Source organism: Aegilops tauschii, chromosome 7 (assembly GCF_002575655.3).
Source record: "Aegilops tauschii subsp. strangulata cultivar AL8/78 chromosome 7, Aet v6.0, whole genome shotgun sequence".
Taxonomy (NCBI): domain Eukaryota; kingdom Viridiplantae; phylum Streptophyta; class Magnoliopsida; order Poales; family Poaceae; genus Aegilops; species Aegilops tauschii.
The window spans coordinates 194,712,457-194,728,624 of record NC_053041.3 but is presented as its reverse complement, the minus strand read 5'-3'; the positions used below and the strand labels follow the sequence as shown (position 1 = coordinate 194,728,624).

At 43.3% G+C, this 16,168-nt stretch overlaps 2 protein-coding genes across 2 annotated transcripts; one reads left to right on the top strand and one right to left on the bottom strand.

Moving 5' to 3' along the window:
* Positions 1-1,040: 1,040 nt before the first annotated feature.
* Positions 1,041-1,634, top strand: LOC141027028 (uncharacterized). The gene has a single exon (XM_073503940.1). The coding sequence runs from the start codon at positions 1,041-1,043 to the stop codon at positions 1,632-1,634; it is 594 nt and encodes a 197-aa protein (XP_073360041.1).
* A 2,173-nt stretch (positions 1,635-3,807) lies between these two features.
* LOC109733539 (uncharacterized) lies at positions 3,808-4,298 on the bottom strand. Its single transcript, XM_020292759.3, has one exon. It carries the CDS (start codon positions 4,210-4,212, stop codon positions 4,006-4,008), a length of 207 nt encoding a protein of 68 aa, XP_020148348.1. The 5' UTR covers positions 4,213-4,298; the 3' UTR covers positions 3,808-4,005.
* Positions 4,299-16,168: the final 11,870 nt, after the last annotated feature.

Here is a 16,168-nt window from a genome sequence, read left to right as displayed (position 1 = left end):
GGTGGCCGCGTGTATATATTGATGTAGGCGAGATAGCCAGCCGTGGCGTACACGAAAGGAACTACCGCTAGGATGCGTTCCAGGTTACAGAGTTCAAATACAGGAAGTTACAGACGAGGAGATAGATCACAAGACAAACTTAAACAGTATTCTATCTCTATCATCTAACAGGGAGTTGGCTGGTATTAACTAATTATCTATTGGTTTTACAAAAAAATGGCATGTGCTTTTTGTGGCAACTCCTTTCGCATTGGCCTACTCAAACGGAACTTTGCATTGGTTTACTCAAAAATCAAGTGGAGAATTGACAGAGGTTACCACGATTTAGAAATTGATAAAGCAATGAAAATTTTGAGCGAAACTAAAAGGAAATCATTTTGATAATGAGCGTCATGATCTTCAATATATTTTGCTGGCCCCTACGTTTTAAGAAACTAGGCTACAATACTCTTCGATTTTACTTTCTTCTGCTCGCATCGGAGTATCCTTCAAGTCCATGGTGCTAATCGATGGATTTTGACATCATGAAGCGAGGTGGTCCATGCCCGCCATCGATTATCATCGATCCCGGCCGTTGATTCATGCTTACTCTCATAAGAGCATCTACAACTGGACGCCTCAAATCCGCCTCATACGTTCAGGCAGGCAGATGTTCAGTGCTTGATGTATTCGACGCATTGTCCGATCGGATTTTTTGTGATTTTATCAGGGAAAACGATGGATCCGATGCTTCGTCTGACGAGGAGTATGGACCGACGGAGCTTGATCAAATGATTCAAGATGAGTTCTTCGATTCCTCGGATTTGAACGAAGAAGTGGACATTATCATGCTCATGAGCATGCAAGAGGAAATGGACCGGCAAGTGGAGCATATTCTTAACTTCAAGGGCTCAATCAAAGGGAGAAGAGTGATCAACCAAGATAGGGTGTCCGGAGCAAAGCTACTGCACAGGGACTACTTTGCTCCCAATCCTACTTTCCAGGATGATCCATGGTTTCGTCGCCGTTTTCGCATGTGAAAACCATTGTTTTTGCGCATTATGGAGGGAGTGGAGGCACACGACGACTACTTTAGACTCACAAGGGATTGTTGCGGACAACTCTGTTTCTCTGCCAAGCAAAAGTGCACTGCTGCTTTGAGGATGCTTGCACTTGGTACTGTTGCAGATGCCGTTGGTGAGGTGATCAGGATGGAGGAGAGCACGTGCTTGAAGACTATTGTCAAGTTTGTCCGCGCCATAGTGGAGGTGTTTGGACCTGAGTATCTCAGGGAACCAAATGCGCAAGACACAGAGAATTTGTTGGCTATTGGAGAGGCAAGGGGGTTTTCAGGAATGCTCGGATCAGTTGATTGCATGCATTGGCAATGGAAGAACTGCCACAAAGATTTGTGGGGAATGTATCAAGGTCACACCAAAGAGGCCACCATCATACTAGAAGCGGTGGCATCACATGACTTATGGATTTGGCATGCTTTTTTTGGAATGTCGGGTTCTCACAATGACATCAACATGCTTCAACGATCTTCCATGTCCAGGAGGCTTTGCAATGGAGAATCACCATCGTGCAACTACAATGTCAACGGCCAAGACTACAACATGAGATACTATCCTGTCAATGGTATCTATCCGTAGTGGGCGGCATTTGTGAAGACCATATTCGAACCACATGGTAATAAACAGAGCCATTTTACAACAATGCATGAAGTGGCTAGGAAGGATGTGGCAAGGGCATTTCGTGTGCTTCAAGCTCGTTGGAAAATTGTGCGGAGCGGTGCAATGATGTGGGAATCAGAAACTTTGTGATAGCTGATGACATGTTGTGTTATTCTGCATAATGTGATTTGTCGAGGGTGAGGGTGATGTTGTAGCCCAAACCAATGATTTTGAAGTATCTGGAGAACAAGTTGAAATCCCCTTAGCTTATGAACTTTCTGCAGATGCATCAGAATCTTCGAGATCGTCAGGTGCACACTCAGCTACTCGGTAATATTGTGGAGCACATGTGGACCCATAATGGAAACCAAGGAGCTAATGCTTGAGTTGTGCACTTAAAATAAATTTTATGTAAACACTATCTATGCTCGGTACCAACATTTGTTTATTACGTGCGACATTGGCTTTCATAATCGACGTGCATGGATTTGAGAGTCCGGGTTTGAGATATGTGGATGCCGGAAGTGAAATATGAGGGCCCGTTCGGATGTGTCAGCATGTGTGTCCGAATGCGCCCACAGACGTATAGGGGAGTCCGGCTGTAAATGCTCTAATCGTCCTTGCTGCCCGACATTGTGTACCAGAGTCTCATAACAGACACAAAGATCTAGTTTGAGCCACGCTACGGAAGGGTATGCAAACACACTAAAGTCAGTTCAAGAGAAAAAATCTGAATGATTTGTGGCTAGGATTTGTTTACTTGATCTTTTTTGTTTCGTTTTTGCGAGTGATTTTTTCTCTTGATTGATAATTTTGAAGTAAATAAGAGACTAAAAGGAAATCACGTTGATAATGCACCATAAACCTTAGTATTCATTTTCATTTATCCCTATAACACATCCAAAGTTTTCGAGAAGCTCGGCTACAAAACTTTTTCAATCCTGCCCTCTTCCTCTTGCATCGGATTATGCTTCAAATCCATGATGATACATTGCGAGCGCGTGATCCATGATTGCCCAAAGGATATGCAAATGCACCGAGTCAAATCAAGAGAATAAACACACACAAAAAAGAATAAACAAATAGATCCTGGACATAAAACGTGTTAAATAATAATCAAGAATTGATGCTACTAAAAAATAACTAATTTTCAAATTCATGAATAAGAGCTTCAAGTAATTTTATAATTCAATACTAAATCAGCTCGCACTAGCCTATCTTTAGTCACCTCGATCCTCGGTAATTTTAATACACCATTATACCCATTATGTATATTTACATCTCTTAATTTGATTTAGTAAGTGTGTCTGGCCAACGGAAATTGCCTGGCTGTATTGTGATGAATGAGACAATATTTGTAATGCATTAACGAGTCACTTAATTACTAGTTTTGCATATAAATACTCGATTGTACCCGCCGTCTCTTCCACACAACAGAAGAAAGTTTAGCAACCATGTCATACCATGTTGAAAGGACGTGCAGCTCCCCTGTCACTGGCCAATGCCGTAAGAGTTCTTGTGTTCATGCTTCAACTTTCGCATAATTCCATCGCTTATTTTTTTTAGTCTGATATGACCGTACTGTTTTTGTTAAGGTGTTAAACCACATTGTAATAATCCATTGTTGCTGTGCATGCACAACAGCGGGCAAGTTGATCTGGCCAGAGTTGTTGGGCAGGAAGGGCAAGGAGGCAAAAGATGTGATTGAGAAAGAGAGACCTTCCACCGATGCCATTTACGTTCCCCAAGATGCCGTTGTTACCGGTGACTACTGTTGCAATCGCGTTAGGATCTTCGTGGCTGCCACGCCCAATGGTGACTATGCAAACGCCAAGGTGATTGCGGTTCCAAGAGTTGGGTGATTCACATGCTATATGATCAGAGGATGCATCAACTGATGGCATGAAATATATCTTAGTAGATTCATGTTATGAGAAATAAAAGTAATGGCCTTATATTAATAAAGCATTCTCTCTTTTGTTAGGATCTTGTAAGCAGATGTTTTCTTCTTCCTTTTATGCTCTATTAATTATAAAATGTCCCCTATAAGTTTTAGGATAAAAAATGTGATACAGTAGAACAACCAAAATCTCACATCGTTTACATAGTATAAGTTAGAGGTCAATTCACGACGGTAAGAAAGGCAATCAAATGAATGAAGAGTGAAATTTTCCATTAATGAAATAAATGGATCAATCAACATATGGTCAAGTAATCCAGCTTCAAACCAAATCAAAGGTACATGTATCACAAAAACGAAAACACACATCAAATTAACGAAATACAGGAAGCACCAGCAGCATTTGTCCTCTTCATCCTCCTCCAGGTGCACGTATCTTCCTTCGCCTACTTACTGCATGTAGTAAGCAAAGAAGGAGAGTACGGAGGCGCCGAGCACTGCGCCGACGGCCGGGAAGGCGCCGGTTGCTGCGGATGCTCCCGCCGCCGGGGCTCCCGCCAGGGTTCCCGCCGGGGCAAGGGCCGGACCATCGGCGGCGAGGGCAACGGTCGCCGATGCGGCGATGAGGACGGCGCAGGCAATCTTCTTCATCTCCATGACCTGAGAAAGTCGAAAGAGGGAGATGAGGAAGAACAAGGGCTTATTGGCAAAGCTGGGATTGCTTATTCGTGCCCTTGATGCTTGCGTGGGGAAGAAGGGGGGAATGGAGGGGGCGTCTTATAGCCCGGGTTAGCAGGCTAGCTAATCTGGGGGATCGGAGGTTGAAGAAGAGTTGGTGGTGGGCGGCATGTCGAGGCCTCTCTCTACGTGCGTGCATGTATGTGATATGAGTGGGCGGCAAGGTTGTTGGAGATGAACGAGTCTCTTGGCTAACTTTGAACACACCGTTTAGTCGGTGGCCTTATTTTTAGGGAGATTCTAGTTAGCAATTGCTGGTGGTTTGAACGGTTCAGAAGATAGCTACTTTCAATGGTGAATTATATATGGCTATACTTGTCTGGAAGCTAAAATTAATTTAGTAAATGAAAAATCTAGAGGTAAATACACCGTTGGTGCTTGAACTTGTCACGGATGTTCACTTTAGTGCCTAAACTTAAAAAATACATTGAACTAGTTCCATAACTTGACATGAGCGTGCAAATACAGTTCAAATCTCTTCAGCATACGCACACGATGCTGACAAGGCATTCCGGCGTGGCATGGGGCCCGCTGTCAGCTACTGAATGGCAGGGCGTGCGGCCTATTTTTTGGAAAACCCCTTAAAACTATTTTCTTAGAAATAGGACCTCACAGATAAAGGGCTGAAATAAAACTGAAAGCTAGACTTGCAGGGAATCGAACCAGTGAACTACTGTTAGCTCGCGGCTAGCCAGTCGACCGCAGCACAGTTGTATAGTCAAAACTGGATTCATGACCATTATGTACACTAGGCGAAACAACATAAATTAAAGGAATTTAATAATCCAGCAAAAAATAGTGTCGGGTTTGTGATCCAAACATCCGACAAAATGTTATATATCAGCCTTGGATACCACTTCTACCAAAAAGGTCTCATGTTTCTAAAGTATAATTAATATTTATGACTATATAACAAACATGATTTCAAAAAGAATTTAAATTTTACATGTCATTTTAAAAATAATTCATGTGTTATTTTAAAACATATACATACAATTTAAATATTTACGAATTATAAAAATGTCTATTTTATTCAAATATTATTCATGTGAGGATCTGCAATCTGAGGATGCACTAGGTTCGCTTTTTTTTAAAACACACAAACTTTTATATATTATATAAACTTTTTAAAACAACACTTTTTTTTCTTAAAGTATGAACACTTTAATGTACTACATAAATATTTTATTTATAACATGGAAATGTTTAGAATTATATGGGAATCTAATTAAATATACAAAACTTTCTTAAATTATTTTAATATTTCATTAAAAATGTGAGCACTTTTAAAAATTGTAAAATTAATTTAATTTAATATTTAATGTTTTTATTTTAAAATTATTTGTGGAGATATTTTATTAAATCATATGAATTTTTAATGTACTTTAATTTAATTATATATATCATTTATAACACACAATTATAATTTACATAGCTTTACAAAAACTGGAAAAAACTGAAATGTTGAAAATGGTCCATTTTACACCACACGAGCGCATTGTGTTATATAAAGAGAAATTTATCCTTTGTAAATTACATGTTCTTGGTTGGAGTGGTATTTGTGGCCGCTATATAGTATTAGGGTGCAGGTTCAAATAATTGACCCGGCACCATTTTTGATCGAATAAAATAATTTGACCTGTGTATAAAAAGCGTGTGAACCTTGTTTGCTGGTTAGCCACTCCCACATGAAGGTACAGGTAACAGGTTCGATCCCTCACAACAAGCGTGTGAATATATATTTGTTTCTCACCGAGGTCTTTTATGTAAGGAGAAAACAATTTCAGGGGTTTTTCCACATAAACCAGGACACTTGGGGTGCCTCGTCAGGGCCGTGGACGTATACATATAAGATGTGAACTGTATTTGCACGTTCATGCCAAGTTATGGAACCAGTTCAATGTATTTTTCAAGTTCAGGCACTAAAGTGCACATTCGTGGCAAATTCAAGCACCAGTGGTGTAATTACCTCAAAAATCTACTCTTCGAATGTTCGCTCCTTGGTCTTTTGGAGAGAATGTGGCCACATTTTTTTAGCGGTAGCAAAAGGCCCGTGTGTTGCAACAAGATAAAAAAAATATAGTATAATCTACAACGACCATGACCACATTTTGTTGCATCATGACGATACACTATCACTCTCAATTTTCTTAAAATCATCAATTATTTTTAAAACGATGAACATTTTTTTAACTCATTCACATATTTGAAATCGTGAACATTTTTCAAATTCGTGAACACACTATTGCAATCTTTCGAACATTTTCTAGAATCAAGAACATTTTATACTATTTGCAAATATATTTTTTTAAAAATGTGAACTTTTTTTTAACAATTTCCTTGAATCGGTGAACATTTCTAGTATCGATGAACATTTTCGAAATTGGTGGAACAATTTTTTGAAATGCATGATCATTTTTTGAATCAGCGAACATTTTATGAGTGAATAGACTACTCTCTCCGTGCTTGAAAGAGTGTATCCAACTTTGTTGAAAAGTCAAACTATTTTTATGTTTGACCGTATTTATACAATAATACATCAACATTTATGTCATCAAATTAGTAGCATTAGATTTATGATAAAATATCTTTTCATCATATACCTATTTGGTTTCACAAATATTGATATATTTTGTACAAACTTGGTCAAACTTTGAGATAGTTTGACTATAAGTACACTGTTTCAAGGACGAAGGGAGTACCTTGTAAGACACAAATAGTTTTTTGAATTTTTAGGATATTTTCCATTTATGAACAATTTTTGAATGCAATTTGTTTTCAATTTCATTAACATTTTTAATACATGAACTTTTTAAAAAATCATGATCATTTTTTGATTTCCCCAACATTTAAAAAAATTCAAACATTTTTGAATAAGCAATGTTTTTTACAAAATTGCGAGCATTTTTTGAATCCACAATTTTTTTATGATTTATTATATATTTTATTTCAAAATCCTCATTTTTCTAAAAAAAAAAATCAGAACTATTAGATGTCCCAAATTATTTAAAGTAGAAAAAACGAAAACATTAAAGAAAAAAGAAAATATAACGAAGTTTTAAAAAGGCCACCCGGACATGGGCCGGCCCAAACGGGCGCGTTGCGTCTTCTCCCAGCGCGCAAAGCACAGTATAGGAGGTCTCTGCTGCATGGGCCAGCCTAGCCAGGGAATTCCTCTTTGTGAAACGTTTTTATCACTTATCAATAGCATTGGTGGGTAATATTTTGCAACTTTGGGGGCAATTTCGATGACGTACCGCTAGAAGCAGTAGTCCCTTTATTATTAGGTATAGATAGATTAGAGAATGTCGCCACATGGGCGACCGGCCACCTTTGGGGGCTACCATGGTAAAACCAACGGAGCCAGTGCTTGGAATAATACCTTATCGTGATGTTGGCATCAAAGCGACAACAAATATGGAAGAGAGAATCTAGTATTTGTGCTTTATCTATAATAAGCGGGGCGAGAGCCTGTTTCATGAATTGAATGAGGAGGAAGAGATGGCAAGAGGTCTGGAACACAACAAAAGATTATCTCAACAACAAGGATAACTCGAGATGTTGTGCCTTAGTAGTCTATCTTCATAAATACATCTCTTATAATTTTATGAATGAGAGAGATAATATAGTATACTTCGTAGAGATGCATCGACAACTTATTCATCTTTGGATAACTCGAGATGCTGACTTTGCATGTTGTCAACTTCCTAGAGATGCATCGACAACTTCGAAATCAACAGACGCACTTCGGATAATATTTATGTTTGAACTATGTTTTTAAAAAAAATTATCTTTGAATTGTCTTGTGTCATTTTCATTGTTGTGTGGTACTTGTATGATTGAATGATCCACAATGCTTTCGTTTGCATGAGTTTAAGGTTTTGAAAATGAAAGTGTGATTGCTCGGGTGGACAAATGGGGGCTCGTCGACTTCTTACCACGGAGGCGTTATATTAGGCAAGTGTGGTTGAAGATGCTTGTAGGGGTATATTTTTGTTGGTGGAATCAATCAGTTTCAGTTTGCTTCCATACCAAACACATATGTCTCATGAGCAGGACAATAATATCTCATCCCATGCCGCAAACCAAACACATCTCTAAGGATTCAAGTTCAAAAACCTTTCACTCTGCAGGAACTTTATTTTAGTTGGACTTTGAAAAGCTTAAGAATTTTCTTGCCAAAGGTAATGCATAGGAAAACTTACATGACAGGTGGATTAATTGGATTAGAGAAGTAGAAAGAGGCAAAGTGTGTGTGAATATGAATGGAGATCGGAGAGAATATTTTGAAGTCAAACTTTCTGAAGAAAATGGAGGGAGTATTTGTTGCCTTGTTGGCTCGTGTGTCCTCGTGTTAGTTAATTCTCGACACGATAGAGCACGCATCCTACCAGACGGGCTGCCAAGTGCACCGCCTTGCGCGCGCCTGAGAGCAATTTTAGCAGACCCCGCATCCGGCGCAAACCCGCATAATTCCGGCGATTATACCGGCTCGGCCCATTTTTCTGGTCAGACCAGAGCCCGCCTCGGTGTCCGGCCTGTAAATTTTTTTGCCGCAGCCCGCAAACGCAACCCCCGAGCCACTACAACTGCGGGTTTGCGGGGCAGATGCGGGTCGAAACCCTATCCTCCCGCCACCGCGTTCCCTCCAATTCCCCACCATGCCGCTCGATTTCTCGCCGCCGGCGAGCCTTGAACCACCATGGCCGACTTGGGGGATGAGGCGGAGCGCCACCGCCGCGCCAGATCTGACGCCACGCACAAGCGGGGGGCGCGTCGGTGGCTCAACCAGGGTGCCCGGCCGCCGCCGGCATTCAACCGGCGCGAGCTCGACGAGTTCGAGCTCAAGCGCGCCCGTCGCCGCCGCGCCTCCTCTGGCAACTGGTCCGCGGGGAGCTCATCCGGCCACGGGTCCATGGGGTGCTCATCCGCGGGCGCATCGAGCTCGCGGCTCGTTCAGGTGAAGAGGGAGCCGGAGGAGGCCGTGCTCGATGCGCCGCCGCGCCGAGACGTCATCGGACCTGAGGACTACCTCCTACCGGGGCAGGAGGAGCTCCTCGAGCGCGTCGTCCTCGAGCGGTCGGCGAGGGATCAGGAGGAGATGGAAGAGCGCATCCGGCGCGAGCTCGAGTACGAGCGGCTCTTCCTCGAGACGGGCCTCACGACATCGCAGGCGCACGCATCGAATGAGGCCGACCTGCGCGTGATGAAGGAGGAGCAGGCGAAGCTCTTCGTCGACCTCGACTCCGACTCCTCCGACTCCGACTGATTGCCGCCGGTGGGCAGCTACCGCAGGAGCTCCGGTGAGCTCAATTTTGTTGCAGTGGTGCGGTAGCGTAGGCCCTGTCTAGCATATCTAACCTTTATGTATGTATGTGGCGTGTATGAACTTATTATGCGAAGAAGAACCATCTATGCGGGCGAGCTCCGGCGAGCTGTTGCTTAAATTTCTCGCGCGAAACAACTTTTTTTAAAATTTAGGGGTTTGTTTGCGGTTTCTAGTCTGCCGCCGTAAATTTCGGCCTGCATAACCGCCCCCGTGCGATCTGCAAACACATTTTACAGGTTGGCAAAATGCGGGGTCTGCTAGAGTTGCTCTGATCGGATAGGGCAAATTCCACGTCCGTTTCGGCCTTGGTCAAGGCGTACAGGTCGCGGTCGGTGAACTGGCCGCGAATGACGCCGCGACATGCACCAACGATCGTGTTAAGCTGTGGAGCTTCGCCATTGGTCAGTCCAGGAGCAATTGAACGAGGACTTTCAACCATGCAATCAAATCGAAACACTCGAGAGCCGTGACTGTTTTATTGCCGGAGCACACATGCATGGTCAAGTCTAAGATATGTCCATCGTTTATTGGTGCTTGCGGAGCATATGGAGCACTGCGGAATGTGAATCGTGTTACCACAATATTTTGTCCTCTCTATTCTGGTGCCGTGCTCCGAGTGGCAGAGCAGAGAAGTCCTCTCTTCCTGCCCTCTGATCCTGGAAACAACACAGACCACATAACTCAGCACGTATCCTACCGGCGACCATGCGTAACTACACTTGGGTTTGGGCACCTCACCAGACTGGGCGTTCTATGTCCGCGAATGCACCGCTGACATGCAAACTTCTGCCGTGTTACAGCGGCCAAGAAGCACGACTCGACAGCGAACAAGACTTTGAACAAACATTAGCTCTTGACAATCAAATGAAACTGCACGTGTGAGACGTTTAGCGGTTGAGTGAGTCGCCAAGATGTGTCCGTCCAAATATCTTTGTACATACTTCCACCGTTTCTCATACGCTGCAGTGAAAAGGTCTGCTAGACTGGCGTACGTGCTACATGTGCTGTACATGTGCTTCGTCAGTACGTGCACCAGATGTCCAGATCCAATTGGACACCTTATCTGACCAAGAAAATAGGCTATGTCATGTGTAAATTTCCATGCATGTGCATATTCTTCTTCCTTGCATCAAGTTGATATATGTGCGGCATGGGTAGAAAATGGGCCTTTAGTTCCGGTTCGCAAAGGCCTTTAGTCCCGGCTGTGCAACCGGGACTAAAGGCCCCCCCCCTTTAGTCGCGCCTCTTACGAACCGCGACTAAAGGCCCGTCCACGTGGGGCGCCAGGGGGCCATCGGAGCGGAGGACCTTTAGTCCCGGTTCTCGTGGCTAACCGGGACTAAAGGCCTACTCCGCAGGTTTAGGGTTTTAGCCCCCCTAAACATTGTTTTTTGCGAATTTTTTTAATTTTTTTATTTTCAAATTTCTGAATTATTTTAACCTCTAATCTCTAATCACCACCCCTCATCACTGCTCAATTTATCCTCTAATCTCTAATCACCCCTCATCATTCCAAATCATCTAACTTTCCGGACGGTCACCCATCCTCTCACTACTCCAGCCTGAGCACGCTTAACTTCCGGGTTCTATTCTCCCTCGTTTCCAAGTCTGCACTTGTTGTTTTCCTGACAATAGTAGGATGTCAATTCTATTAACCCTCAGGAATTTAGCTTGAGCATGAAGTGACACATTTCACTGTTTGAGTTTGAAACTATTGTTTTTAAAAAACAATAATTATTTAGTAACACTAATATTTCTGGAATAATTAGTTTGACCATTGTTTGACCACTGTTTGACCAGATTTGACCAAAATTTAAAAAAAACTAAAATAATTATTTAGTAACACTAATATTCTAGAATAATTAGTTTGACCATTGTTTGACCACAGTTTGACCACAATTTGGAATTTTTTGAATTTTTTTGCCTCTCCAGATCTTAAAAGCCCCGTATCTTTTTTCTGTTAGGTTTTTGAGGATTTTGAAAATGTTTAACGGGGTTCCCCAGTTAAATTCGGATGTAACTTTTCGAGTAGATGATTTTTCATATAAAAAACTTTTTCATCCGAGTTCGTATGCAAAAGTTATGCCCATTTTAAGAAATTCCAGAGAGATTTTGCAAATAAAGTCGAAATTCATATTTGTTAATTTTCCCAACAACTAGACCATATATCACATGAGAAACTTATTTTATTTTATTTTTTTGACATTTCCATCATTTTCTTTTGGTTTTTCTAAAACTGAAAAGGCGGTCGGGGGGGGGGGGAGTAGAGTTTGATGGGCCCTTTAGTACCGGTTGGTCTGGCCAACCGCGACTAAAGGACTAACCTTTAGTCCCGGTTGGTCTGGCCAACCGCGACTAAAGGCCTTCGGGCCAGCCTGAGGACCTTTAGTCCCGGTTGGCCAGGCCAACCGGGACTAAAGCCCCTCCCGTCCGCCAGCTGTCGACCGAGCGCGCTGGGCCCAGATAGTTGGTCGCGGGTCTTCTCCCGAACCGCGACTAAAGACCCCTTTGGTCGCGGTTCGATTATTTTGGGGACTAATGGGGGCGTATGGAAGCCTCTTTTTCTACTAGTGCGGGAGTATATCGATGACCTCTGCATAGACGAGGATGCAATGTGTCAAAACGTCACCATGAATCCTGTTTAAGTAGATGAACAATCTTGCAACAATGAACAAGTACAAAAAGTTTACTGCGAAACTAAGATTAATTGACAAGTACATTTCTTCGGTTATTCTATTGCACCTCAAATACTAGGCCACAACCCATACAAGGGATCACTCTCACTGTATCGCAATCCCTGACTACCGCACCCTGGCCACAACACAGAGCGCCGTCTCTTTCTTATATTATAGAAGTTCATGAAGGGCATATAAGACTCATTTCGGAATACCCTAGCATTTACTAGCTATGCCCGCGCGGCAGCACGCCGCGCCCCATTGATGCGTTAGTATGAAATGCGCTGTGTGATAGTAATGCTCGGTTGCTATATTTCTGTTTGTGGCAAAAGAGATGGTTAATCGACCAAATGCATGTTATATTTCATATTGCCAATGGTTACACTCTCAGTTGCATCCAAATACTCCAGAATACCAACCAAAGATGGTCAACGCTATCACCATCTTTCATGCTACCCATTAAAAGTGCCTATTACGAAAGGCTGAGATTATTATTCCCTTTTTCAAATATTGTCAATGATTTATGAAAAAGATTATTGCTCAGAAAAGGAATATAAACTCGAAACAACTTGCGGCTCCAATAGATTAATATAATTACAAACTTAATTTTTAAACAGTTCAAGTTGAGAGAAATTAACTTCTTGCTTAGAGATGAATGTATCGGGTGCTCTCAAATCCTAATGCTAATAAAGAGGCATTTTGCAACTATGGCATAATATCACTAACATGAGCTAGATTTGTTGGCCCAGTATTTATCCCGATATTTCATATAGTGTGTGTTTCTTTCTTCCTAAAGTGATTGGATTTTTTTTGAGTTATAGTTTAGATACTCGATGAAAATTGTGGAGCCGCCATTCTAATTTGAGATGCTTGATGGCACGGTTGTTGCATCTTTGCATGCACCTAGCAATTTGTGTCTATTTTTTTGTCAAATGACCTTTGTCCGCCATACATGATTAATTAGTTGCTGCATGCACTGGTTGCGCGTGAATCGGGTTGATGTGACCACGTGCATGGGAGTAGGAGATGATGTGTCTACATGCATATGAATTGGAGATCGTTTTGTTCTCTCGCTGTTTGGTCTAGACATTTTTCCTTTTTTCCTGCTTGCATGCACTACATAAAATGAACCAGATCACAAAGAAAGAAAGGCAAACTGACCTAACAAAATTGACCGATAAAGAGTCCCTACGGTACGGAGAGAGACAACTCGCGGTCACGCAACCGCAGATGGAACACCAAGTTGATCACCAGCGCAAGCGTCGGGCATGAACAGACGGCTCTCCTGCAAATATTCAGGATTCGAGCGGCGGTTCATGTGCGCACTGCCTGTGACCCAATGATTTATTCGACGTGCTGATGTTGCGGCGGCGCAACCGCAGCCTGCCTGGGGATAGGTGTGGGCGAGTGGAGCTGCCCTTCGATCTGAACCTGCCAGACTCCTTGACCGCCTGACGACATGGACTGGTGCTGCGACACGCCGCTCCGTCTCTAATGACCTTTCACGCCGGTACTTGAGCTAGGTGTGCCGGAATGCGGCGACGATGCCGTGGTGGTGCTTGGCGGCATTGAGGGCGAGGTAGCACCCGAGCAGCTCCTCAAGACCCGCAGCGACGGCCAGAGGTTGTCGTTCGTCGCGATCATCATGGCCATGATGCTCGCCGGGAAATCATCCTCCGGGTCCACCGACTACTTCACCACCACGAAGCTGCCCTACAGCCAGAGCCGACGCCTCACGCCGTCACGCATCGCCTCTGTAGCATGGTAGTTGCCGCCGGAGTCTGTGCTTCAGTAGGTGTCCTCCCCTTCAGCCCGCCGCTCGGCTTCATGTGTAGCCGCCGCCACCGCGCCCTGGCCGTTGTTGACGACGCCGATGGTATGAAATAGAGGTAATTACATCAATGGTGCCTAAACTTGCCACCAATGTTCAGTTTTGTGCACGAACTTGAAGAATACACCGATTTGGTGCAAAAACTCGGCTCTTTGGTGCAAATACGGTTCGAATCACGTTTTCATACGTCCACGCTGCTGACCAAGATGCCAGCGTGGTCGTGGGACCTAATGTCAGCGAGTGCCATCGCGCACCAGAGGAGTGTGGCCGCGTGGCTGGGTGGAATATTACAGAAACCCCCTTCGTTCTGTTTATTTTTTGCACATAAGCCCTGACCCGGTGGGACACAGCAGCCCGCCCCTGCCCCCCTCCCAAATCCCTAACCCTCGATCCCCTTTCCACCGCGGCGGCGTGCTCAAGTAGGACGGCGGCGAGGGCCTCCTCCGTGACCGTGTTCTTCACCAGGCACACCAGCTGCGCGGCCGGCACGCCCTACGCCCTGCCGCGGTGCTCGAGGCACGCCGCGTTGAAGCCGTCCATGCCCAGCGCCAGCGCGTCCGGGAGCATGTCCGCCGGCTGCCACAGCTCGTACGCCGGCTTGTGCAGCGACAACACGTGCGCCTTTGCCCACGGCTCCGGTTGCTGCAGTACCTCCAGCCTCTACGGCGCAAGGTACCTCCTCCGTTCCTCCTCATCCTCCCGCCGCTCGGCCATTGGTCCTCCTCTGCTACTCACAGCGCTCCTACACCTCCTGTCCCAAGGGCGACTTGTGTGGGCACAGAGATGCGCTTGCTCGACGTGTATGCAATGAAGGTGTGACACAGGGCCATGGTTTTTGGTGTGACGGTATGAAGTAACATTGGGTCTGAATTCAGAAGCTCTTAATTCTGTGGTTTGTGATAATTTGAGTAGATCACATCAGTTATTACTGGAGCCTCTTATTAGTATGTGAATTGTTTATTAACAGGATGAGAGGACTTGTGGTTATGACAAATGGATCGACAAACCATGGCAGGGAAGGGAGAGAAGTGTAATTGCTAATCTTGCTAGCAAGAAAGAGGTTTTGGAGAAGAAGCTGAAGGAGAAAGACGGTGACATAGAAGCTGTGAAGGAGAAGCAGATAATGGAGACGAGAATGATTGCAATGGAGATCAGTTGCTATCCAGAGATAGGATGATAATGTTTTGCTATATTAATGTATTTTGGTTTAGTCGCAATCATGTTTGCAATGGCTGGCAGGTCCTGATGCATTTTGTTTTAATGTATTTTGGTTTAGTTGAGACAAAATTAGTATTTTGATGAACTCAATGAGATGTACTACTGAAATGCTTGGTCTGTGTATTGAAAGAAAATGGCAATTTGAGATATTTTGTTTCCTGTACTGCAGTTTCAGATTAATGTCAATTTCATGTACAACAATCTCCTGTACCGAATCAATCTCATGTACCGAATTGAAATTATTGTTTCATGTACCTGTACATCAAACATGATTTGAACCGAATGATTCATGTACTATAGTAGTACATCATAGCTAAAATTTGACAGCACCACTTGATATTCAATGGCAAATTTTGACAACAATTGTGTGAACATCATAGCTAAAATTTGACAGCAACACAATGATATTCGGTGCAAATTTTTTAAATTTTGATAGCAAGAAAGTGATATTCAGTGCCAAATTTTGACAAGATTTTTGTGGTCATCACAACTAAATTTTGACAGCAAGACAGTGATATTCAGTACCAAATTATTGACGGCAACACTATAAATAGGTCTAGTACATAACATGACAGCCAAATACTTAAGTTCAAGGTACATAACATCAGTACATCACATCCAAATGTTCATTACATTAATAAGAACAAGTCTGGTAATCAAAATAGGCCTCTAAGCAAAAGATCAAGTTCATTGATGAACTTAGGTGCATTTTCATCAAGTTCAGACATGAACTTGTGTATTTCTTTTCCCATCTACATGGAGAGGAAGTCATCAGTCCACTCATCCCCCTGTGGTGCATTTTGTGTGACTGGCTCCTCCTCT